Here is a 25,748-nt window from a genome sequence, read left to right as displayed (position 1 = left end):
CCAGGCTTTGTGTAACTCTAATAAAATGACAAAAAAAAAAAAAAAGACACATAGTACTGTTTTGTAATACAGAAATGAGGTATAAAGCTGTTTACCTCATTAGATCATTAATCCATAGGCATAAATAGCATTCTGGTAAATTTCACAGGAATAGTGGGGATAATGCAATTCGGTGGGAAAAGTACTAGACCAACATAAGAGATATGGGCTTTAGTATTTTCTTTGCTATTATAATGCCATGTGACTTAGAATTAAGACTTCATTTTATAAATGTGGAAACTGAGACCCAGAGTGATTATGTGGCATGTCCCATGGATACACAATGACTTAATAATAAATTAGGGCTTGGATCTAGAGTTTGTGGCCCTTAAATCAGTCATCTCCCCGTCTGTAAAACTGGGGGTTGGACAATGTGATGTTTAAAATACCTTCTAGAACAGTGCCTGAACATCACTTTAGAGCAGCAGATACTCTGTTTCCCTGAACAGTAGCTGTCCTACTGCACTCTGTGCCACACCAAGCAGGACTCAGCAGCTGATTCTCAACCCCTAGCTTCATGACAGCATTGTCTGGGGGTCCAGGAACTGCCCTCCACATTATGCCTGTCTAGACTCAGCAGGAGCAGATCTACTACCACCAATTCTAGGCCAGAACAAAACTACTTCCAATCTGAGGGAAAAAAACCATATCCTGAAACTCCCTTGGGGCCATATGCAGACGAGCCCTACTATATCTTTGTTCTATCTGCTCTACTAACCAAGTCTTAGCAACAGCCTTTTACCTTTTCCAAGACCCCAGTATCACCTCATGGGGTCAGAGGTAGGTTCTGAGAGTGGCTAATTCAGATTAAGTCTTGACCTTTTGTCAGTATTATCTGTGCCTCTCATTCCTGTAATTCCTTGTGCACTGTCTAAATTGTAGGCCCATTCAGATGCTTGAATCTTTGCATCGTTCACCCTTGTTTTAATTCTTCCACTTGCTCCATACGAATCAGCTTTTACTTTGACCATGCTACTGGCATACTGAAGCTAATGCACGGTTTTCAGGCCTCATATTGCTTGCTCTCTCAGCAGGATTTGATGCTATTGATTCTCTGTACCTTTGGCTTCAGTGAAACTATCCTTTTGTGATTTTCTTTCTTTGTGATTTTCTTTCTTTCTTTTTCTCAAATTGTAGTAAAATATACATAACATAAAACTTACCATTTTAACTGTTTTTAAGTTTACAGGTTGGTGGCATAAAGTACATGAAGTACATTCACAGTGTTACCACAGTATCCAGGCAAGAGATGGCAAGGGCTTGGACTAGGAAAATGGTAGAAATGGAGAGAGGTGTACTGATTCTAAATGTATATTGGAAGGAGACACAGGATCGACCATAGCATTAGTGTGGAGGGTGAGGGCAAAGGAGTGATCAAGAATGACACGTTAGGGTTTTGGATTAAGCAACTGGATGGAGATAGAGTTGTTTAAAGAAAAAGATGATCCTGGGGAAAAAAGAAAACATTTGTGGGCAGAAGATCAAGCAAAAACTGAGAAAGAGTGGCCAGTTAAGTGTGGTACCCAGAAAGCTGGCAGAGTTAATAAATCTTTTTAGGAGAAGGGAATGTTTATTTACATCAAATGCTGAAAAGTGTATATAAATTACGATTACCAATTGGTTTGACAACATGGGTAGTTAAAGTGCTGTTGTGCAACCTGATATTGAGCACAAACAACTCTTTCAAGGAGTTTTCTCTAAAGAGGAACAGAGAAATGGAAAGATAAGTAAAAGGGGGCAGGCGTTTTAAATGGAATAATAAATAAGACAGGAATGATCTAACATAGAGGGAGACTGAAGATACAGGAGACATGGGATAATAACTGCAGGCAAGAGTAAAGTGTAAAGATCTTGAAAAGGTGAGAAGGGATGAGAACCAGAGGGCAAGTGGAAGAATAGGACTGTAATAAAAAGAGTGACATTTTTCCATTTTACAAGAGAAAAACAGAAATTGGATATAAATACAAGATTTTAGATAATAGAGTTGTGTTCCCAGTACCTAAAACAGTAGCTGGTATATAATAAACCCTCAATAAATATTTACTAATAAAGTAATAAGAAATTCCTGTTGAGTTCTTGTTACATTTTCAAAGAAAGTTATACCACTGAACTAGTAGTACTTGCTTAAGCCATTGAAATTAGAGAAAAAGGGTACTCTTTATTACAGTCAGTTCTTTCCCAGAATTTGCTCTCTCTAAACAAGCAGTTGGCAAAGAAGGATCCCTGAGCCAAATCCAGCCTGCTGCCTGACTTTTGAGAATAAAGTTTTATTAAAACTCAGTCATGGGGCTTCTCTGGTGGCGCGGTGCTTAAGAATCCACCGGCCAATGCAGGGGACACGGGTTCGATCCCTCGTCCAGGAAGATCCCACATGCCGCAGAGCAGCTAAGCCCGTGCGCCACAACTACTGAGCCTGCACTCTAGAGCCCGTGAACCACAACAACTGAAGCCAGCAAGCCACAACTACTGAAGCCTGTATGCCTGGAGGCTCTGCTCCGCCACAAGAGAAGCCACCACAATGAGAAGCCTGTGCACAGCAACAAAGACCCAGTGCAGTCATAAATAAACAAACAAACAAAACTCAGTCATGGACTTCCCTGGTGGCGCAGTGGTTAAGAATCTGCATAAATTAATTAATTAATTAAAAAAAAAAAAACTCAGTCACGGACTTCCCTGGTGGCGCAGTGGTTAAGAATCTGCCTACCAATGCAGGGGACACGAGTTTGAGCCCTGGTCTTGGAAGATCCCACATGCTGTGGAGCAACTATGCCCACGTGCCACAACTACTTAGCCTGTGCTCTAGAGCCCACAGGCCACATCTACTGAGCCCACGCACCACAACTACTGAAGTCCGCATGCCTAGAGCCTGTGCTGTGCAACAAGAGAAGCCACTGCTATGAGAGGCCCGCACAATGCAACGAAGAGTAGCCCCCACTCACTGCAACTAGAGAAAGCCTGCACGCAACAAAGACCCATTGCAGCCAAAAATAAAAAATAAATAAATAAGTTTATTTTAAAAAGTCATGCCCAATTATTTAACTATGTTTTCTGGCTTTCCAGGTACAACAGAGCTGAGTAGTTGCAACAGAAACCGTGTTGTTCCAAGCCTTAAATATATTTACTTTCTGGTCCTTTACAGAAAAGGTTTGCTGGCCCCAGCTCTAAATTTAATTTTAAATTCCAAAATCTGGGACGTGAGAAAGGATTTTCTACAACAAACATGTACTTTATAGTCATGACACATCTAAATTAAGAGGTCTAGTAATGTGGAGAGCTATTTGGGTGGAGCTAATGAGATAGAATTAGGTTAAGGCTGATTTGGAAGTCATGAACACTTAGGAAATGGTGAAAGCTACAGTACTAGTGGATGGAAACCTCCAGTACAGTTTACAAAGTGTAGACACCTAGAAAACAAAAATATTTAAGAAACAGGAGAAGAAACATTTAAAAAGGAGATTAAGGCATGAAAAGAAAACCAGATGGAAAACAGTTTGGTGGTTTCTCAAAACGTTAAACATAGAATTACCTTATGACCCAGGAATTCTACTCCTAAGTATATACCCAAAAGAACTGAAATCAAGGGCTCAAAACAGGTACTTGAATACCAATATTCACAACAGCATTACTCATAATAGCCAAAAGGTGGAAACATCCCAAGTGTCCATCAACAGATGAACGGATAAACAAAATGTGGTACATCTATACAGTGGAATATTATTCAGCCATAAAAAGGAACAGAATTCTGAAATATGCTACAAATGGATGAACCCTGAAAACATTACACTAAGTAAGCCAGACACAAAAGGATAAATATTTTATAATTCCATTTATATAAAGTGTCTAGAATGGGCTAATAGAGACAGACGGTAAAATAGAGGTTACCAGGTGCTTGGGCCTGGAGAAGGTAAGAGGTTTAATGAGTACAAAGTGTCTGGGAGGATGAAAAAGTTTGGAAGCAGACAGTAGTAAGTCATGAATCATATGGCTTGAAGGTCTCTTGGTTAACCCCAAAGCTTATTATACACAAATGATTGTGCTCATATCTTAGCTAATTCTACTTCATTTGTTTAGGAGAGGTAGAACTAAAGCTACAAATTTTTTACAGCCTCTTTGTGGTAGATAGATATACGGGACTATAGAACTGAACAAAATGTCCCTTATATGTAAAAAAAAAAAAAAAAAATGTCTTTAAACAGCTAGTCTGATTTCAATGAGTTGAATGCTGTAGTTCTTTAAAGTAACAGTTCTGGTTAGTGCCTATTTCAGGAAGGTGGAAAATACTAAAAAGGCATTAGGAAACTAGCAGAATTAAAATAGTGACAAGAGGGAAACTGAAATTTACTACATTATTTGAGTGATTGAGTACTCACCATGATAGAATATAAGATTTTTAACCAGTTACGGTATTTTAACTAGGAAATTTTAAATCATATTGTGTTTAACCGAGGAAGGCTTAAATTCCCAGATCATATGGTTAAGAGTAGGAGTTTAAAATGTAATTGTATTTTCTCAACTTTAGAGTGTATGTAAAGGTCTCTTTTTGGAAGCTTTTTAGTAATGTGCTGTAGATCCAAAACAGGCCCTTGAACCTGACTCGAGCTTTGTGTGGCTAAACAGCCAAGTAGAAAGTTTCTTTCAGAATTCAGAACTGTCTTAAACGGAAAAGTCGACTGAAAGAAGTTTGGCATGACATGTAACAACTAGAAATTAAGTGGATGAAAAGATAATTTGATGCGTATTTGGCAAATGACACCAAGTTTAGTAAGGTTTTAAAAACACATTATAAGAAGGAAGCCTGCTAGAGAATTAATGGAAACTTCTTGTTGGTGGTGTAATTCATAGATCCAGGGATTATCAAGAGTTAAGTCTTCTTTCAGTAATAAAATATTTTAAAGTCATTTATTTCCACATCGTCATTGAAAGTAGCTAAGTTTCAAATGAATCTAACAGTGGTTAATGTGCCCTGTGTTCTGTACCTAATAAAAAATTAATGTAGGTAAATCATCAAGGTGGGTTGGTCCTGTACTTAGTATTGAAGGAATTCAAGAATAAAATTGCAGAATTATTAGTTACAATAGCAAGTTGCATAGTTTCATATCCCTTTCTTCAATAAAAAGGTTACCAGTTTGGACCCTGGGCACCCTACACTCATGAGGATCACTTTGAAACTAGACGGGGTACTACGTGTTTTTCAGTGAAGCAAAGAACTGAGCAAAGGTAACTAACCAGTAAGGAGGAGTTTTGGAGAGGTAGCACTTTTTACATGTTCTCATCAGGTTCAGAGCTACTAAACCTACTGAATCTGGGAGAATTATTCACAGATTGCTCCACCTCACATTTGAAGCCCTCAGCTTTATTTTGCCATGCTGCTGCTCTGATCTTTCCTGTGGGAGAAACAAACCATTAGTGGCTCTGTATAGTTTTTCAGGATAAAGATCATATTCCTTAGCTGGATACCCAAGGTACTTCTTGAACTGTTCCTTGCCTGACTTACCTGCCCTCATCTCTGGCCCCTTCTCTATGCCTTTAACTCTTTCTGCTCTGAATTTTAGCAGTTCTTTTTAATCTGTGCTTCCTAAACTACAGTGAATGTAGATTGAGGTGCTTATTACAATATAGATTTGTGAGCCTGATCTTAAAAATGTTTGATTCATTTGGTTAAGTAGAGTTGTAAGAAATTGTAACATGCACTACTGATGATTGTGGTGCTGGTGGTCTGTTGATCATGCTTAGAGAAACATGCTTAAACACTTCTTGCTGTTTATCTCTGATTCCCTGTGCGCCTTCTGTCTGGAATATCTTCTCCATCTCTTCCACCTGTATTTCTTGGGCTTGTTAACTTATTCTTTAAAACTTACTTAAACTATTATGAATTATTATGAATGGCCCCTGTGTGTGCCTCTTATAGCACTATTGTAATCATTGATGTACTTGTTTGTCTTCCCCATACATCAGTTTCTTGAGAAGGGCCGCTGTTACTTCTTTATTTTTTGATTTCCAGCATCTCAGTCTCTTCTACTTAGTGTGTGCTCAGATGTTTATTGAATGAGTGAAAACTGTATTATCATAAGTTCCTTGAAGGCAGAAACAGTGTCTTATCTTTATAACTCTCATAGTCCCTGGCAAACATTAGGCCCTCAGTATTTGTTTAATCAGTGCTATTCAAACTGTGGTCTGTGGTTATAATCCCTAGGCAGCTCTGTGAGCTCTCTGAAATTTTAAAGTTTTACTATATTAATTTTGAGATAGGTAAAAAGAGTATGTTTAGAATTATTCCAGTTGACTACCACTTAATACCAAATATTGCCATGAGATTTCAAATGCAAGGGCTTGAATTTGTGTTCGATGGTGTTGGTACACAGATCACTTAAAGATCTAATTTAATGTAATCTTTTTCTAAATCCAAATCTACAAAGAAAAATCCCCCTCCTTCTATTATGGGGATTTGTATATTTGATTTTGAGAAACAGCTAAATAAATAAACACTGTCTTGAAGTCTGACTGACCTCTCCATACTCCTTAAAGATTCTACAGGCCATTTTTCCTACCTTTTGCATATGCGTGAGATATTTTCTTTCTCCATCATTACTGCTTTTTTTTTTTTTTTTTTTTGTGGTACACCGGCCTCTCACTGCTGTGGCCCCTCGCGCTGCGGATCACAGGCTCCGGACGCGCAGGCTCAGTGTCCATGGCTCACGGGCCCAGCCGCTCCACGGCACGCGGGATCCTCCCGGACCGGGGCACGAACCCATGTTCCCTGCATCGGCAGGCGGACTTTCAACCATTGCGCCACCAGGGAAGCCCCATCATTACTGCTTTTTTTTAAATTAAATTTTTTCAATAGAAGATTTACCTCGTTTAACATTCAAATGTTGAAATTCCTGCATATCTTTCAGAAGCATTCTCACATCTAATGAAACCTCATGATGTCACTCCTTATCTTTCCTGTTACTCAGGTAGATATGTCTTTCTATTGAACCCTGCAGAATCTAGAGCCTAGAGCGTTGACCTTTTGCAGCTCCTACAAGGAGGTCTTTTTAAGTTCAACTAAACATTCAGACTTACAAGACTGTCGTAGGCCATACTTGGCATTAGTCTACATGGTAAATAGGATAGGAACCATAGCTTATCGGAGGTTAGCATCAAGTGTTCCTCTCTGTGTGTCTATGAAAGAGTACAGTCAGCCATCCAGGAGTTACTTTCTTGGGTTGTCAGGTTACTGGTCAGGGACAAGGACTTAAGATCCACATTGGGCAGATGTGAGGGTGTTCCCTAATTTAGAAGCCCCATGCACCTCAGAAGCCAATATTTCTTGTAACAACCATAGGGAGAACTTCCAGGTTCCCTTCCAGGAGTCACTGCATCTTGGGGAAGTTCACATCTGTGGCATCCTCATCAAGTATTTATAATTTTCCCAGTCCAGATAAAATTAATTTACCGACCAAGGATCATTTTTATTAACGTACCTAGCAGTATAGCAAATTAGCTATCAGGTTTGCAGGGGATCAGAGGCAGAAAGTTGACCAAAGATCAAGGTCTCATGCATAAGAGGAAAGAGTTTTTTTTAAGCATTTACTCATATCTTTCTTAGGGCATTACCCTATTTTTGCCTTGTATGGGGGTTTTTGTATACCTGTCTCTTTTTGCTAACCCTGCCATTCCTTCCACGATCAGAAACTCTGAGGAGAGGGGTGTGAGTAGGTTTTATATATCTTTCTATCCTGTCTAGAATCTAACAAGTTACTTTACATATTGAACATCATCATAGAACTATTTGTTGAATTACGGTTTGTGTGCTCCTTTGATTGTAAGGTAAATACACACAAGAAAAACCCAGAAAAATTCTGTAAGTGGGATTTATCATAGATTTATAGATCAATAGATCTATAGATCTATAGATCAATAGATTTATCATCTATTTATCATAGATGGAAACAAAGTATAGGAATAAACTTTCTGGATGGAGTGGTCTAAACTGTGGTGTCCTCCTCCAGCATTATTAGGGTTGGTCTGTTTTAATGTCTGTGTGACTTCTTTGGAATAGGGACTGTATAATGATATCTCCAGATTCATTCTTTCATGTACTGAAAGCTTATGTTAAGGGTGATAAGATATAGATTTGAGAGGACTGTGAGTCAGCAGAAAATGGCAAATGCTTTATTATAAGCAGGGACAGAAATATCAATACTAAGATAAGATCATTTCTTGACTTTGTATAGTCAAGTATGTCAGGAGAGTCCAGCAAAGTGATGATCATCATGAGATTATCATCTCTTTGTACAGGATATATTATACTCATGGCTGTCATACCCTGCCTTTCTGTCTGCCACATATTATTGAAGAAATAAATCGTCACCAGGGCTTAAGGGGCATGTTATGAAGATTGTTCATAAGTTTGAGACCTGTGTATTGGGAAATATGATAGTTCAGTGGAGGTAGGAGTGAACCTATCTGTATGGATAGGTTCTTAGTCACTTAACATTAAAACATAAAAACTAGGGGGTGCCTTTAAGAGTTTAAAGAGAGGAATCAAATAAAATATTCCCATAAAAAATTTTTGAATAAAATAGTCACTTCTCTTTAAGGAGCTCACATACTGCTCCTTGGTTTAACATGTTGGATATTCTTTTCTTTTTTTTTTTTTTGGCCACACCCCATGGCATATGGTATCTTAGTTCCTTGACCAGGAATCGAACCTGCATTCCCTGCATTGGAAGCACGGAGTCTTAACCACTGGATTGCCAGGGAAGTCCCAACATGTTGGATATTAGGTTGTGTGAAAAATGTATCTAATACATTGTATCAGATTGTGTTAATCTACATAAACCTTACATATGTATACTGTATTAAGTGTTCCACCAAAATTAGCTTCATTTTTCATTGACATGCTTAAGCCTTAACATACCTCTATATAGCTCTTCTAAAAACCTTTTAAACCAAAAACTTTAGAAATATTCATTTTAAAACAGTCTAAACATTAAAAAAATCTCTGCTGCCAGTGATAGTGATTCCTTGCTTATTAGCTTTTGTGTTGAAATGAGGAATGTTTTAAGCAGTGATTGGAATTAAAACTAGAACATTAATCTCATTCTGTAGTTATACCATTTTCTATTTCCTATTTTGTTTGTGGTAAATAACCTTTACTATAGTAATTGGTCTTTGCCTCCTGGAGTGTATAATGTCATTAAAAGAGATAAGGAAAGTAAGTATGGAAAAGTGATGTACGTATATTGCTTTGTGTGTTCATGTTGGATTAGTAATACATATGTGTATATGTGTATATATATATATATATATATATATATATACACACACACACACAGTGTAGCAATAAAACATTTTCCTGGTTAATGTTCTGAATCACCGACCTAGAATTTTAAAACTTTATTATATCAGTATTACATGTTCATGATTACTGATTACATTTCTTGGTATAAAGTTTAGTCTTTTGCTATGTAAAGAACTCAGTGGTATATATGGACTCAACTCTAAGAAAATATGTATTAAAAATCTGCTTTACAAAAGGATAGCAAAGGCACTTATTTCAACCTAATTTAGGGAGTTATGGGACTATACTTTAAAAATAAACTTTATGGGGCTTCCCTGGTGGCGCAGTGGTTAAGAATCTGCCTGCCAATGAAGGGACCTGTGTTCGATCCCTGGTCCGGGAAGATCCCGCATTCTGCGGAGCAGGTAAGCCTGTGCGCCACAACTACTGAGCCTGCACTCTAGAGCCCGCGAGCCACAACTACAGAACCCGCATGCTGCAACTACTGAAGCCCGCATGCTGCAACTATTGAAGCCTGCGTGCCTAGAGCCCGTGCTTTGCAACAAGAGAAGCCACCGCAATGAGAAGCCCGCGCACCGCGACAAAGAGTGGCCCCCGCTCGCAGCAAGTAGAGAAAGCCCGGGAGCAGCAGCAAAGACCGAACACAACCAAAAATAAAATAAATAAATTTATAAAATAAATAAATAAGAAACTTTATAAGGACTTTAGCACATATTTAGAGCTCAATAAATATTTACTAAGTGATTTAAATATCAATAAGGTTTTGGTACCTTGCAACTTTAGTGATTTATTTAAAATAGGTCTAGTTAAACTTACACTTAGAACTTTACTGGAATTGAATTATTGTGGAGTTAAGGTTTTAAAATAATTTAAAAGCAACTTCAGTCTGAATATTCATAGTTAGAGAGGCATTTCTGAATACATGAGTATGTTACACATTTATAATACATTACAGTTGAGAAAAATACATTTTCACATCCTCTGTGTCATTTGAGTTTCATCCATATTTCTGGAGAGAGGGTGAAGCAGGTATATTTATCCCCACTTTACAAATAAAAAACTCAGGTTCAGAAAGGTGCATACTCTACCTGTACCCCTTTAATGGCCAGCATTAGACATGTAAGTCCCAATTCCATGTTCTTCCTACTGGATAAAACTTGTTGATTTTGATGGAGTTTGGGAGAGAAAATAATAAATGCATATGGGAAGATGATTGACAGCATATGAAAATATTACATGAAAAGTAATAAATTAACAGTACAGCAAATAAGTGCTGTAGGAATCTAGAATTTATAAAATTACGAGTTGAAGCAGTCACAAAAGTGCTCCTTAAGGAGTACCTGAAGTGAGCCTTGAGGACTGTGTTGAAATTAAGAAGTAAGGGTTAAGAGAGATTCCCCAGATAGAGGCTTAGAAATAGATGGCGAGGACGACTTCCTGAGTTGGGAGGAAGTATACCATTCTTATAGTTACCTATTTTATATAGGACAGTATATGTAAGATAAAAGGCTTGGGGAACTTAAAAAAAAAAACTTTTTAGTAGGGAAATACAAAAATATATACAGTAGTAGGGAGAATAGTATAATAATCTCAGGTGGCCATTACTCAGCTTCAGTAGTATTCAGAGTTTTGCCAGTCTTGTTTCACGTATCCCATAGTTTTAAAGATTTTTTTTTTTTTTTTTGGCGGTACGCGGGCCTCTCACTGTAGTGGCCTCTCTTGCGGAGCACAGGCTCCGGATGCGCAGGCTCAGTGGCCATGGCTCACGGGCCCAGCCGCTCCGCGGCATGTGGGATTTTCCCGGACCGGGGCACGAACCTGTGTCCCCTGCATCGGCAGGCGGACTCTCAACCACTGCGCCACCAGGGAAGCCCTAAAGATTTTTGAAGCATATCCTCACATCAGTTTAACTATGTATACTTCAGTATGCACCACTAACAGAGAAGGACTTTTTTTTTAAACCACAATACTATTATCTCATATAGTAAAATTAATACTTCCTTAATATAAAATACCCAGTTCATCTTCAGATTTCTTTCACTTGTCTCAAAACTGTCTTTTTGTAATTGGTGTGTTCAGATTGGCTCCAGACAAGATCCACACATTGTATTTGATTGAAATGTCTCTTGAATCATTTTTTTATCTGGAACAACACTTTAAATTGTGTTTTTCCTCATACTGTATAAGAAACTGGATCATTTGGCCTACAGAAGTTTCAGTATTCTGTATTTGGCTCTTTTCTTCCTTTTGGCATCATGTAATATTCCACTTTCCCCATATTTCTGATAAACTGATATTTAGATAAAGAGATATGATTAGCTTCAGATTTGTTTTTTCTTCCCTCTTTCATATTTCTTTTTTCAGCATGAGACTTTTTATGTGGGACTTTATATTTTCTGTTGCATAGTATTAGAAGAAGCACAGAAAAACTTAGTTGTCTAACTTCCAGTGATGTTAAGAATGATCAAGAAGTTCAGGTGTTGTCAGCCTTATCTGTCCATCATCTTTAAATTTTCAAGGTTTTAGCATCTATGGTTATCTGTTGCCGAAATCCATTATCTCTCGAAGGTAGCAGATTGGTAACTTTTCTAATTTGATCATTCCTTCTGCATTTATTAGCTTTTAGAGAACTTCTAAAAGAAGCAGTCAGTATTGACTTAGTTAATAAGAGAGCATACTTCTTATTTCAGTTTTAGAGCCAGTTGCTTATTAGAATCTCTTTTTCTGCATTTGAGTTTCTCTACCTATGGGAAACAGAATTCAAAGTTTTGAAAACTATAATTCAGGCTATATTGATCATTTGACCATATCTTATTGCTTATACATTAGGAATACTTTAATTACCTGTTGTTGTTTTTTTTTTTTAACATTTTGGACATTTTGAATTACCAAACTAGAGAATGATTATCCTTTAGGAAGTTTCAATGGTTAAAGATCATCTTTTTGACAATGATCAACATTTCAGTGATTTAAGAACACATACAAAACAATATATGAATGAATACAAATAATCACACTCTCTTTGAAAAGTGACATCACAGTTATGTAAGTGAAATCTTATTTGCAGGATGAACATAGCACCATGGTTTATGTTTTGATACATAATTATAGACATAGTATACTAATGTAGTTTCTGTATGGTTAATGTTATACCTGTGTATTAACTCAGCATTTATGTGACAATATAAATTGGCTAAACAGAGCCCTGAAGCAACTATTTACACAGAAACTTACTATTACATATTATCTCTTTAGCCCTGCAGTTAAAAATTTACTAAAGCTTTATGGTAACATTATAGGAGATTTTGAGGAAAACTCCTGTAACCATAATACAGTGATTTTTGTTACCATGAGTTTTTGCTGTGCTGTTGTCCATGTGTAAATATAGTAGGTTGCTCAGATTTAATCATTTTCTATTGATTGGACATTTAAATGATTTCTACTCATCTCTAGTTTTATGAATAGTGTTAAAAAGAACATCTCAATTCTTCAGGTCGTTATTTAGTGGGAATTACTTTCTTAGGATAAATTTCCAAAAATGGGGTTACCGGATCTAAAGGATGTTTGACTTTTGGTATTTGTCACAAAGTTATTTTCAGATTCACTGTGTGTTTTGAGGATGTTTAGCACCATGGGACTTCTTAGGGAACATTTCTAAGGATGTCTGGTGTCCTTTTTTTTTGTTTTTTTTTTTGGCTTTTTTTGTTTTTCTTTTTAATACTATCTTACAGTTTGGAAAAATCCTTAAAATATGTCAACCCATTTTTTTTTTAACAATTGTTACCTTCTTTTTAAAATTACTTTTATTAAGTAGTAGCATTAGAAATGAGGATCTTGATGAAGTATTTCTGCCTTCTTGCATTGCCAACTTGTTAGTATTTACAACTTTAATTTTTTATTTTTTAATATTAAAGTATAGTTGATTTACAGTGTTGTGCTAATTTCTGCTGTCCAGCAAAGTGACTCAGTTATACACATATATACATTCTTTTTTATATTCTTTTCCATTATGGTTTATCCTAGGAGATTCGATATATAGTCCGTGTCCTATGCATTAGGACCATGTTGTTTATCCATTCTAAATGTAATAGTTTTCATCTACTAACCCCAAACTTTCAGTCCATCCCTCTCCTTCTCCCCTCCCCCTTGGCAACCACAAGTCTGTTCTCTATGTCTGTGAGTCTGTTTCTGTTTTGTAGATAGGTTCATTTGTGCAATATTTTAGATTCCACATATAAGTGATATCATATGGTATTTGTCTTTCTCTTTCTGACTTACTTCACTTAGTATGATAATCTCTAGTTGTATCCAAGTTGCTGCAAATGGCATTATTTCATTCTTTTTTTATGGCTGAGTAGTATTCCATTGTATATATGTACCACATCTTATTTGTTAATCTGTTGATGGACATTTAGGTTGTTTCCGTGTCTTGGCTATTGTGAATAGTGCTGTATAGCTTTAATTTGAATCATGAGGTTATGCAAAGGATTTGTGGCTTGTTTACATGCTTGAATTTATCTGTATTCACTGAAAGTCTTATTTTTTTAATTCCCAACCATTATCTACTCCAAAATACAAATTTCTTGCCACACTCTAAATCCCTAAGAGTGAATCTTTCTGTAATGGCCACAATTCCTACAATCTTGCTTTAATAATAGGTCAGGAATTGCTAAAACCCCATTTCTTCCCTCTATGTATTTATTTTATTTATTTATTTATTTTGCGGTACGCGGGCCTCTCACTGCTGTGGCCTCTCCCGTTGCGGAGCACAAGCTCCGGACGCGCAGGCTCAGTGGCCATGGCTCACGGGCCCAGCCGCTCTGCAGCATGTGGGATCTTCCCGGACCAGGGCACGAACCCGGGTCCCCTGCATCGGCAGGCGGACTCTCAACCACTGAGCCACCAGGGAAGCCCCCCTCTATGTATTTTTAAAAGAATTCTAAAGGAATCAATATTGTAGTCAAAGGTGGTTTGGCAGTATGTATTGATTTTATGTGCATTTACCCTTTTGTTCAGCATTTCTGCCTCCAGGAATCCATGTTGTAGAAATACTGCCAAGTAAGCAGAAAACAGTGTATAGAAGGGTGTACAATTTCAGTGATACCTTTAACACTGAAAAACAGAAACAATTTAAACATCTACCAAAAGGGAATTTGTTAAATAAACTATGGTACATTCATATAATGAAATAATCTGTTATTACCAAAAATAAGGTAGGTATGTGTTGACAGTGAAAGATTGAAAAAGCAAATTGTGAGTACATATTGTACATTCTCATTTTTAAAAAAAAAAAACAACTGTTAGATGTATTTATGGATAGACAAATTTAGAGGCATCTTAACATGGGTGTATCAGGTTTGGATGAAGACATGATCTTTTCACTTTCTTACGTACTTCTGTTTTAAAGTTTGTACAATGAGCATGTGTTAAGTTTGGAATTAAGAAACACATTTTTTTTAAAAGATTAAGCAAGTAAAATTTTAACGTAACAGCATAGATAATAGGTGAGTACTGGTTTTCTAAATATTCAGAACATTTTGGAGACTCTTCTTTTGTAATCTCCTTCAGAACCACTTGACCTCAGTTTGTGCCTCCTCTCTCTACTGATTTTAGCACACTGGATCCCAAGCAGCAGTCACTTAGAGCAAAACTGAGACTTTGTGCAGGGGATGAGTGGAGGGGGGCAGTGTATCAGGAAGTAATTGACAGTAGAAATTTGACCAATTAGATTGTAACTGCATTAAGAAGCCTTAAACCATGAAGAGTGCAAGTAGTACTAAATTCTAAGGGAAGGTTTTGAATAAGAGGTAGCATAAGAGTTATGAAAAAATCATCTCAAAGGATGGCGTTGGTAAGAATAAAGGCACAGAAATGAGTCGTTGTGTGTGTGCAAGGGAGAAATTAATTTCAGTGTGAATTGCCCTCAAGTAGGTTCACTACCACATTGATCAATAGGAATTATCAGGCTAGGGCTCAGGAGGATTGATATAAGTGAAGAATTTGGGAAAGTGATGAATGTAAAATGCTAGGCCAGGGAATTTATAAGTCCACCAAAGTGGATGAGTTGTTACTCTCAGTTGTATCAGTGGTTGGTCAGGTCATCATCATTTGGCCATTATCAGGCCAGAACTGCTGATCTTACACTACCATAGACTGCTAGTTACATTTTTTTCATAAGCAAACCTTGGTTCATTGTGAGGTTTCCTGTTCCTTAGGTTTTCTGATATTTCCAAGGCTTTGTTATATCTTGACACACTAACACATACATGAAGCTTTGACATTGAAATGTATACTTCACATTCAAATTGGGGTCCATATGGATTCAGTATGTCCTTAGTCTTGTTTAAATTATTTCTACCACTTTTCTCCATCCTGTGCATAGTGTCCCCAGTGCCACTGAGTATATTAAGTAATGTTTAATCTCTACTAATTTTTTTTAATGATAGGAAAACTATATCTGAACTTGAAGGGGGGACATTTATTGTACTTAATTAAAAGTTTGTTTTAATGATGCAGATTCTAAATAGGATACATCATGTCCACAGGGTGTCTTTGTTTTAGACATTTTAAAGACATTTTATTTGATAGCCAATAAAATAAGTGCTTATAATTTTAAATAGATTGAAAGGAAAAAAATCAATGCAATCCTCTTTGATGCAACTTTTTTCCCTCCAGACCAGAATCTGTAGAAGCTAGCCCTGTGGTAGTTGAGAAATCCAACAGTTATCCCCACCAGTTATATACCAGCAGCTCGCATCATTCACACAGTTACATTGGTCTGCCCTATGCGGTAAGTGTCACACGTTTCTCTGGAAGGGTATGTTTTATATCTGTATATAAATCTCTATATATTTTATATATCTAGAGGTTGAAAGTTGATGTGTGTGGTATTGTGCCTAAAACTGAATATTTTAAAAGCAGACTTGTTTTATACTATCTAAACAATTAGGTATGTAATTTGTAGTTTAGTTTTTTCATTGATCTAATTATATTTATTCAAGGGATTAAAATTCTATAAGAGGAATTCCCTAGAAGTTTTTATATTATTATTATTTTGCTTTTTTATGCTATTAATAGTTTAGTATTATAATTCTTTACCTTCTGTATAAAAAGACTGTAGATAGAATTGTACTATCTACTGTTGATTCTAAATTATATAGTAATTATATAGTTACCATTTATTTAGCACTTATATGTCAGGCTCTGTGCTAAGCATTTTTGCGTATATTATCTAATTTCATCTTCAAAAACAACCTAATAAGATAGGTACAACCTAATAAGATAGGTATAGTTTTCATCCCCATTTCATAGCTGAGAAAATGAAAGCTTGTCTAAGCTTGTCTATTCAATGTTGCCAAAACTTTAAAAATCCCTATTGTATACTTTATAGTGATAATACGTCTTTTGTAATTGTTTTTGTTATTCTTTAGCCTCCAGTTTCCTGAGTTGTTTTTTTTTTTAACCACTATTCTCACATCTTGCATTGTGAAGGTGACCAAGTTTCTATATCTGGTTTCACCAAGTCATTATTTTAAAGGTATTAAGGAAGAAGTAGGCCAATTTCATCTCCCTCAAATATTTAAGGATTGAATTTTATTTAAGTTGCTTAGTTTATATTTTTATTGAAATTACATTGTGATGTATTTGTGATTAATTACCCAGGACCATAATTATGGTGCTCGTCCTCCTCCAACACCTCCGGCTTCCCCTCCTCCATCAGTTCTTATTAGCAAAAATGAAGTAGGCATATTTACCACTCCTAATTTTGATGAAACTTCCAGTGCTACTACAATCAGCACATCTGAGGATGGAAGTTATGGTACTGATGTAACCAGGTGCATATGTGGTTTTACACATGATGATGGATACATGATCTGTTGTGACAAATGCAGGTAAAATGTTTCATGCCATTTGCTTATTTTTCTAGAACGCTGCTAACCTTTGTGATTGTTAATGTTGGAAAAAATAAAGTGACTTTTGAAGGAATTGATAAATGCATTTTTTAAGTGATACTTTTGCAACTGTCAGTGCACTCTCTTTTGCTCCTAGGAAATGCCCCTATGGGAAAAAAGCTATCCTAGAGTTTTTCTTAGAAATCCTCGTTGTTAATTGAGTAATAGGCAATCAGTTCTGAACTTTATTCATATAGAATCACATCTCTCTTTTTACTCATTTGGTAGTAATACAACTACATAAAGTAGACAAGACAGAAATGAGAGGAGAATTGAGTCCTGTGTATTTCCTTTGGAATTATTTGTGCTGTATAGTCAACTGTGATTTTCCAGTTTGGGGGAATTATACATTTTGATTGATGTTTGTTTGACCTGACTCTCTCACCTCCTTTTGACTTGAACCTTGCAGCACTCTGGAGTCTCCTTGAACCAGAACCACAGTCTCCCCTCCCCCAACCCTGGTTCAACTACCAAGAAAGGCCTCCTCCCCTAGAGAAGGTGTGATTGGGAGAGAAAGGGGTTTTGTTTTCTTTCTTTTTTTTTTTTTCCCCTGGTGGGAGGGAGTTGGGGAGGATGGAGAGGGAACAGTAGGATTTCAACCTGAAAGTTACTGAGTCCATCCCCTGCATAGGCTGGGAAGCAGAGAGTATTTAAGCAATGTACTGTAGAGGATAAGAAAGTTTGATAGTTTACAGAATGTCCTGGATCTGGTCTTAAGGCATAGCTTCATCATTTTATTTGAAATAGTACCCATATTTGAATGTGAGTGTAAAAATGCATTGTTGAGCCACATAGAAATTACTTTGCATTATTTGTAATCTTGTTCCCATCTATTAAGTTAGGTGATTAGGAGTGGGATGTTATTGATATAAACAGGCAGTTAGGTTATATATGAAAAAGTTGATTTACCTTTTCCAAAAAGGGGGAAGATTAGTCTTAAGTGGAATGTGAAATTTGATGGGGTTTTTTGTTTGTTTGTTTGTTTTTGCGGTACGCGGGCCTCTCACTGTTGTGGCCTCTCCCGTTGCGGAGCACAGGCTCCGGACACGTAGGCTCAGCGGCCATGGCTCACGGGCCCAGCCGCTTCGCGGCATGTGGGATCTTCCCGGACCAGGGCATGAACCCGCGTCCCCTGCATCGGCAGGCGGACTCTCAACCACTGCGCCACCAGGGAAGCCCATTGATGTTATTTTTATGGGAAGTTGTAATATTAATGCTTTGAGTTAATTTTCATAATAAAAATACATTGTGATGCTTTTTAAAATTTAAAAATAAACTTATGGTACATACTATTACCATAAGCAGTCACCTCAGTGAGCTTATTCAGGAGGTGAATTTAAAAACTAAGAAAATAACTTCTCTGATAACTTGTTTTCCTCATTATTTTTTAATTAGCTACTTATTAGCAAATCTGAATTTATATTTTAACCAATCATATAAAATAGCTTTCTCATTGCTGATTTTGTCTTATGTGATAAACTACATATCATTGGACAATGTTTTTATTTTAATGCATAATCTAAAGTGTTTTTGTTTTGATTAATTACAATGATCTATATATAATATAGAATTATATCTATTAGAAAAGAGTGAAATAGTCCTTAGGACTTATACCTATCTACAAATTCTTGAGGGACCAGTTCACGTATTTTGGATTATTCAAGGTATTTGCTTTTTAGCAACTGCTCTATTTGTTATGAATTTATTTATTTTTATTCTACTTTTCTACTGCTTAACCTGTAGTATACTACAAGGCTTAATCTTTTTTCCTCTATTCTTGTTTTCATTGCCTCTATATATTTTCATGTACCTACTGCCCATACTCATCTCTTTCAAGTTTGACATCTAGAGCTCTGATTATTTATTCATTTTCTAGTTTTATTTCTTCTGTGGTCTGCATGACATTATTACTTAGCCCCCAGATTTAACCTAATTTGTTATTCTGACTCTCCATGTCAGGTGTTCTGCTTTTCTTTTGAACTTTTTCCCCTACATCTTTGATACATAGTCCATTACCTTTCACATTTACCAGTTCTCGTCCCAACATACTCAGTTAAGAAGTAAAGAGCAAGATCCATAGCAGTTAACTCAGTAGCTATATATTAAAAGTAGCTCATTATTATATAAGGAATAATTAAGACTATATATCAACTTTAGACCAATTAAAGTCTTGGCAATAAAATGCAAAATAATAGCATTGAGAAATTTGCCTCAAGTTGGTCCATGTATCACATTAAAAATAGAGTTCATAATAGATTTAGTCTCTATCTTCATGAAATGACTATTGGATTCTTTAACTTCATCTTCTCTGCCATCATTCTAGTTCTTTCCATTGTTCTTTAACTGAGATCTGGAATGTTGGAAAAGCCTCTTAGTTGATTTTTATGCCTCCAGTTTCTTAACTTCTTTGAATTAACACTGTATACCATCAAAGCAACCTCTAGTTGTTACCTGTTGCCAATTAGAGGAATGCTCTGCAAATCCTGACATTCCAGGTTGTATGTAATCTGACTGCATTTTACTAATTCAGTTTTATCCCCCTCTGTTTCTCAAAATGAACATTCTTCTTCAGATATATTAACTGCCTTCTGGCTGTTGCTCCCAGTATCTGTCTACTTGAGAAAATGTTGCTATAATGAGGTCTTTTCTTCCTAATTTCCCAAGTGAGGTTCTCTTCAAGTCTCTGTTATTCTTCAGGATTCTTTTCCCATTAATTCGAAGCATTGTGGACATCTCCAGTTTGTGATTTCTAATTATATTTGTAATGTATACCTTTTACATTGTAAAATTATATTTGCTTTAGAAATTTATATCATATATATAACATCCTATATTTGTCCTCTTATTTTTGCATCTCAAAGTTTTATCTTCCCGAGGACTTATTTCTATGAATTCTTCGTATTACCTTTTACACTGCTAAACTCAAAGTAGACACTTATTAACTGATAGTTAAATGGAATATCAAATCTTAATTTAAGGATGATTTTAATAATATTTTATATGTTCTGCTTTTCTTTTTTTTTCCTTTTTAAAGTGTTTGGCAACATATTGACTGCATGGGGATTGACAGGCAGCATATTCCTGATACATATCTTTGTGAGCGTTGTCAGCCTAGGTAAGTTGTACATACAGTAAAATTGCCAGTCATTTTACTGAGGTAATCTTTAGTTATTAGAAATTTATGTATGAATTCTAGATTAAACAATTAATGGATACTGTATTTCATCGAATCTAAGATGGAAGAAGTTTCCTTTTTATGGTTTGTTTTGTTTTTTGGGTTTTTTTCTTTTTCCATTCTGACATCTCTAAAATCAAGAAGAATCTTTCCATTGATAGCATGTCATGGTTTATTTTCTAGGGTTTTTAATGATGCATGAAATAATAGTGCCTTTTTTAAGTGATGACATCTTTTTTTCAGTGGACTGCAAATTATGTTATAAAGTTACTAGAAGGACATTTCGTTAGTTACAGAATTTTGCAGGGCTTTTACTGTCATTCTGCTTGTTGGCAGTAATGTGTTTTCTTCCCATTTCTTTTTTGTGCTTTTCAAAAAAAATCTTTTTTAATGGACATTTCAAACCTATATAAAAGTAATAGTGTAATGAACCTGCATGTTTCCACCACCCAGCTTCAACAATTGTCAATAATCTTTTTTCATTTACATTGCTGTGTCTTTTTCTCCTTCACATATTGTTTTAATGCAAATCCCAAATATATTATTTCATTCATATGTATCCTTATGTATTTCAGTATGTATGTATTTGTGTATGTGTATTTCAGTATGTATCTATAAAAGAATTTTTTAACAAAAATCTATAACCACAAAACGATTATTATATTGAAACATGTAACAAAATCTATTACATCCAGCCATTCTTAAAGTATTGATTGGTTGCTATACATCTCTTTTAAGTCTCTAGTAATCTAAAGCTACACCCCTTACCCAACCAACCCCAGTCTCCTTTGCAGTGTGTTTCTTTAAGGGACTGAATTGTCTATTTATCCTGGTGAGTTTGCCAATTGCATTATCATGGTTTAACAGATTTCTCTCTATAGATATTTCTGTAAATAGGTGTGTGATTAGATTTAGGTCCCTTTTTTTTGGGGGGGGGGGTTAGACTTTCATACACTGTGTTCTATCAGGTGACACATCTTATAATATATGAATGGGACCCATTGATGGTTATTTTTAAGATCCATTAATTTATTAGGGGTTGCAAATTAGTGACATGTTAATTCTATTGCTTATCACTTATTAGCTGGACTATTTCTGTAGAAAACTTCCCCATATTAACTGTTCAGTTCTCTTAAGGTATATTTCACTGAGGAAAGGCAGGATAAATGCTTGTTGATTTGTAGCCTTTATCAGTTTTTAGAATAGTGAAAAGAATTCTAAGTGTCATTATGAAGTCAGGGATTTAAACATATTGGATATCAGTCTGTTGCAGTTATTCCTTTCTTTTTAAATATTTATTTATTTGGTTGCATAGGGTCTTAGTTACGGCAGGCGGGCTCCTTAGTTGCGGCACGTGGACTCATTAGTTGTGGCATGTGGGCTGCTTAGTTGTGGCTCACGGGCTTGTTAGTTGCAGCTCACCAGCTCCTTAGTTGTGGCTTGTCAGCTCCTTAGTTGTGGCATGCAAACTCTTAGTTGCAGCATGCATGTGGGACCTAGTTTCCTGACCAGGGATCGAACCTGGGACCCCTGCATTGGGAGCGTGGAGTCTTATCGGCGAGCGGGGCCTACTCTTCGTTGTGGTGCGCGGGCTTCTCATTGCAGTGGCTTCTCTTGTTGCAATGCATGGGCTCTAGGCACACGGGCTTCAGTAGTTGCAGCACACGGGCTCAGTAGTTGCAGCATGCGGGCCCTAGAGCACATGGACTTCAGTAGTTGCTGTGCATGGACTCAGTAGTTGCAGCACACGGGCTCAGTAGTTGTGGCTCGCGGGCTCTAGATTTCAGGCTCAGTAGTTGTGGTGCATGGGCTTAGTTGCTCTATGGCATGTGGGATCTTCCCAGACCAGGGATCGAACCCGTGTCCCCTGCATTGGCAGGCAGATTCTTAACCACTGTGCCTCCAGGGAAGTCCCTCTATTATCCTTATTTATGTTGAAATTTTGTCCCATTTTTGGTTAATGGGAACCACTTTGAGTTGGCTTTGTGGTCCTTTTGACAATACCCTAGTAGTATTTGCTAGCTTTGTGCAATCTAATACGACAAGATGTCTCGGGCTTATCTCATACTTCTGTGCCCCACGCTCAGAATTGGTTTTCAAGACCAGAATCTGAGAGCTAGTAATGCTCCTTCCTCTGGAACTACTCAACGTTGCTAGGTCTTTTTAGTAGATGAACCTAGTCTACTAGAAGTTTTGTCTGTTTGTTTATTTTTAAGATAAAATACATGAGTTTATACAGATAATTGCAATTTAAATTTAGGAATACAGTTGACCTTTGAACAACATAGGTTTGAACTGTGCATGTCCACTTATGCATGGAATTTTTTCAATAGTTAATACTACAGAACTACACACTCTGCATTTCGGCACCCCAGCCCTCACGTTGTTCAGAGGTCAACTGTACAAGGTTTTCATTTAACTGTTTCTGTATTCCATCTGTGTCTCTCTTTATCCTAGTTCTCAACAACATATACAGTAGTGTAATTAGAGTATCATGTAATTTGCTCAACTGCTTAATCCCATAGAAGAATGTAACAGTCTCAGAGTAAGAGTACCAACAATAGCACCTGTAACAATATGATTATGTAACACACTTCAGAACTTTTTTTTCCTGTAAGATATTTTCTACAGGGATGTATAGTTAATTTTTTGTGTTTAAAGTCTCTTGAAAGAATTTTATTGTGTGGTTGTAACACCAACTGGGTACACACTTCTGGGTTAGGTTATTAGTTTTATTTTTTTATTTTATTTTTTTAATAAATTTATTTTATTTACTTATCTTTGGCTGCATTGGGTCTTTGTTGTTGCGTGCGGGCTTTCTCAAGTTGTGGCGAGCAGGGGCTACTCTTCGTTGCGTTGCGTGGCCTTCTCATTGCGGTGGCGTCTCTTGTTGAGGAGCATGGGCTCTAGGGCGCACGGGCTTCAGTAGTTGCAGCACGCGGGCTCAGTAGTTGTGGCTCAGAGACTCTAGAATGCAGGCTCAGTAGTTGTGGCATACAAGCTTAGTTGCTCCACAGCATGTAGGATCTTCTGGGACCAGGACTCGAACCCATGTCCCCCTGCATTGGCAGGGGGATTCTTAACGTCTGCACCACCAGGGAAGCCCTAGTTTTATTTTTGATTTTTTAAAAATTAAACTTTTGAAGTAATATGGGTTTGCATGCATTTGTGAAATAATACAGAGATCCTGCGTATCCTTTATTCAGTTTCTCCCAGTGGTAACATCTTGCAAAACTGTTAATACAATATCACAGCCAGAATATTGACATTGGTATAGTCAAGCTACAAAACATGTCAATCACAAAGATTCCTATGTTGCCTTTCCTAGCCGTACCTACCTCCCACCTCTTACCCCTCCCATCCCTGACCTTTGGCAACCACTAAATCTGTACTCCATTTCAGTAATTCTGTCATTTTAAGAATGTTACATAAATGGAATCACACAGTATGTGACCTTTTGGAATTGGCTTTTTTTTTTTTTTTTTGCGGTACGCGGGCCTCTCACTGTTGTGGCCTCTCCCGTTGCGGAGCACAAGCTCCGGATGCGCAGGCTCAGCGGCCCTGGCTCACGGGCCCAGCCGCTCCGCGGCATGTGGGATCTTCCCAGACCAGGGCACGAACCCGTGTCCCTGGCATCGGCAGGCGGACTCTCAACCACTGTGCCACCAGGGAAGCCCTTGGGATTGGCTTTTTTTTTACTGAGCATAATTCCCTGGAAAGCCAGCTAATTTGTGGCATATATCAGTATCTCACTTTTTTCTATTTTTAAGTAGTGTTATGTGGTATATATGTACCAGAGTTTGTTTAACCACTCACCTACTGAAGGACATTTGGGTCATTTCCACTTTTTGGCTATTACAAATAAAGTTGCTCTGAACGTTTGTGTACAGGTTTTGGTGTTAAACCTAAGTTTTGTTTTCTCTGGGATAAATGCCTAAGAGTGCAATTGCTTGGTCATATGGTAGGTAGTTGCATGTTCAGTTTTATAAGAAATTGTCAAATTATTTTGCAGAGTAGTTGTATCATTTTTTCATTCCTACCAGAAATGGATGAGTAATATAGCAATTTTATTTTTAAGGATTGCTTTTTGTACTTTATTTTTATAATTATATGCTTGTTTAATTATGTAAGAAGTAGTCACATCATTCTAAAGTCAAATATTTAAGACAAGGTACATTCAAATAAGTCTAACATTTACGACCCCTGTTCCTTCCACTTTGGAAGTAACAGTTTTTTAAAAATTGATTATTCCTTCCATTGTTTGTTATATTAGAAACAGATATGCACATATATATATATATTTGTATTCTCCTCCTTACTTAGATAAGCAGTAGCATAGTAGAGTTTTTGCCACATTAGTTTTTTGTCTTAAAAATATATCCTGAAGATCACTTCATAGTAGTAATATAGAGATTGACTCATTTCTTTCTGTAGCTTCAAGGTGCTCCATCTTTTTCATGTACTGTAGTTTAGTCATCCCTTTGAGTGGACATTTGAGTTGTTTCCAGTCTTGTGTAATTGCAAGTGGAAGTGGGATTGTTCAGTAAAAGGGTAAATGTATATATCAAATTTTGTCAGATATTGCCAAATTCCCCTCCAGTAGCAACTGTCCAGTTTTGAATTCCCACCAGTCATGGATAAGCATGCCTATTTTCCCCAGCCTCACAGTAGAGTTTTTGATGGAGTTGGAGTTTTGCTGGTTTAACTAGATGAGAGATGGTAATCTCAGTGTTTTATTGATACTTTTCATTTGTTTATTATGAGTGAGGTTTTTCCTTTTTTTCTTTTTTATTGGAGTATAACTGCCTTACAATGTGTTAGTTTCCGCTGTACAGTAAAGTGAATCAGCTATATGTATACGTATATCCCCTCCCTCTTGGACCTCCCTCCCACCGCACCCCCCCATCCCACCCATCTAGATCACCACAGAGCACCGAGCCGAGCTTCCTGTGCTTTATAGCAGGTTCCCACTGGCTATCTGTTTTACGCATGGTAATGTATATATGTCAATCCTAATCTCCCAGTTCATCCCACCCTCCCCTTCCCCCCTGCACCTCGCCGTGTCCACATGTCCATTCTCTACGTTTGCATCTCTATTCCTGCCCTGGAAGTAGGTTCATCTCTACCATTTTTCTAGATTCCATGTATATGCATTAATGTACGATATTTGTTTTTCTGACTTACTTTTCTCTGTATGACAGACTCTAGGTCCATCCACATCTCTACAAATGACCCAATTTCGTTCCTTTCTATGGCTAAGTAATAGTCCATTGTATATATGTACCATATCTTC

General features: G+C 36.9%; 1 protein-coding gene across 5 annotated transcripts in view; it reads left to right on the top strand.

Moving 5' to 3' along the window:
- KMT2E (lysine methyltransferase 2E (inactive)) overlaps positions 1 to 25,748 on the top strand; it is a 98,864-nt gene that overhangs the window by 31,282 nt on the left and 41,834 nt on the right. For all 5 annotated transcript variants that reach the window (XM_060020278.1, XM_060020279.1, XM_060020275.1 and 2 more), the window contains 3 exons: positions 16,004 to 16,118; positions 16,991 to 17,220; positions 20,315 to 20,395. In XM_060020278.1, coding sequence (XP_059876261.1) covers positions 16,004 to 16,118; positions 16,991 to 17,220; positions 20,315 to 20,395 — 426 coding nt within the window. The remainder of the gene's footprint in view (positions 1 to 16,003; positions 16,119 to 16,990; positions 17,221 to 20,314; positions 20,396 to 25,748) is intronic.

The sequence above is a fragment of the Delphinus delphis genome, chromosome 9, assembly GCF_949987515.2.
Source record: "Delphinus delphis chromosome 9, mDelDel1.2, whole genome shotgun sequence".
NCBI classification, from domain to species: Eukaryota; Metazoa; Chordata; class Mammalia; order Artiodactyla; family Delphinidae; genus Delphinus; species Delphinus delphis.
The sequence above is the reverse complement of the archived record's forward strand: the minus strand, read 5'-3'. Positions and strand labels throughout refer to the sequence as shown.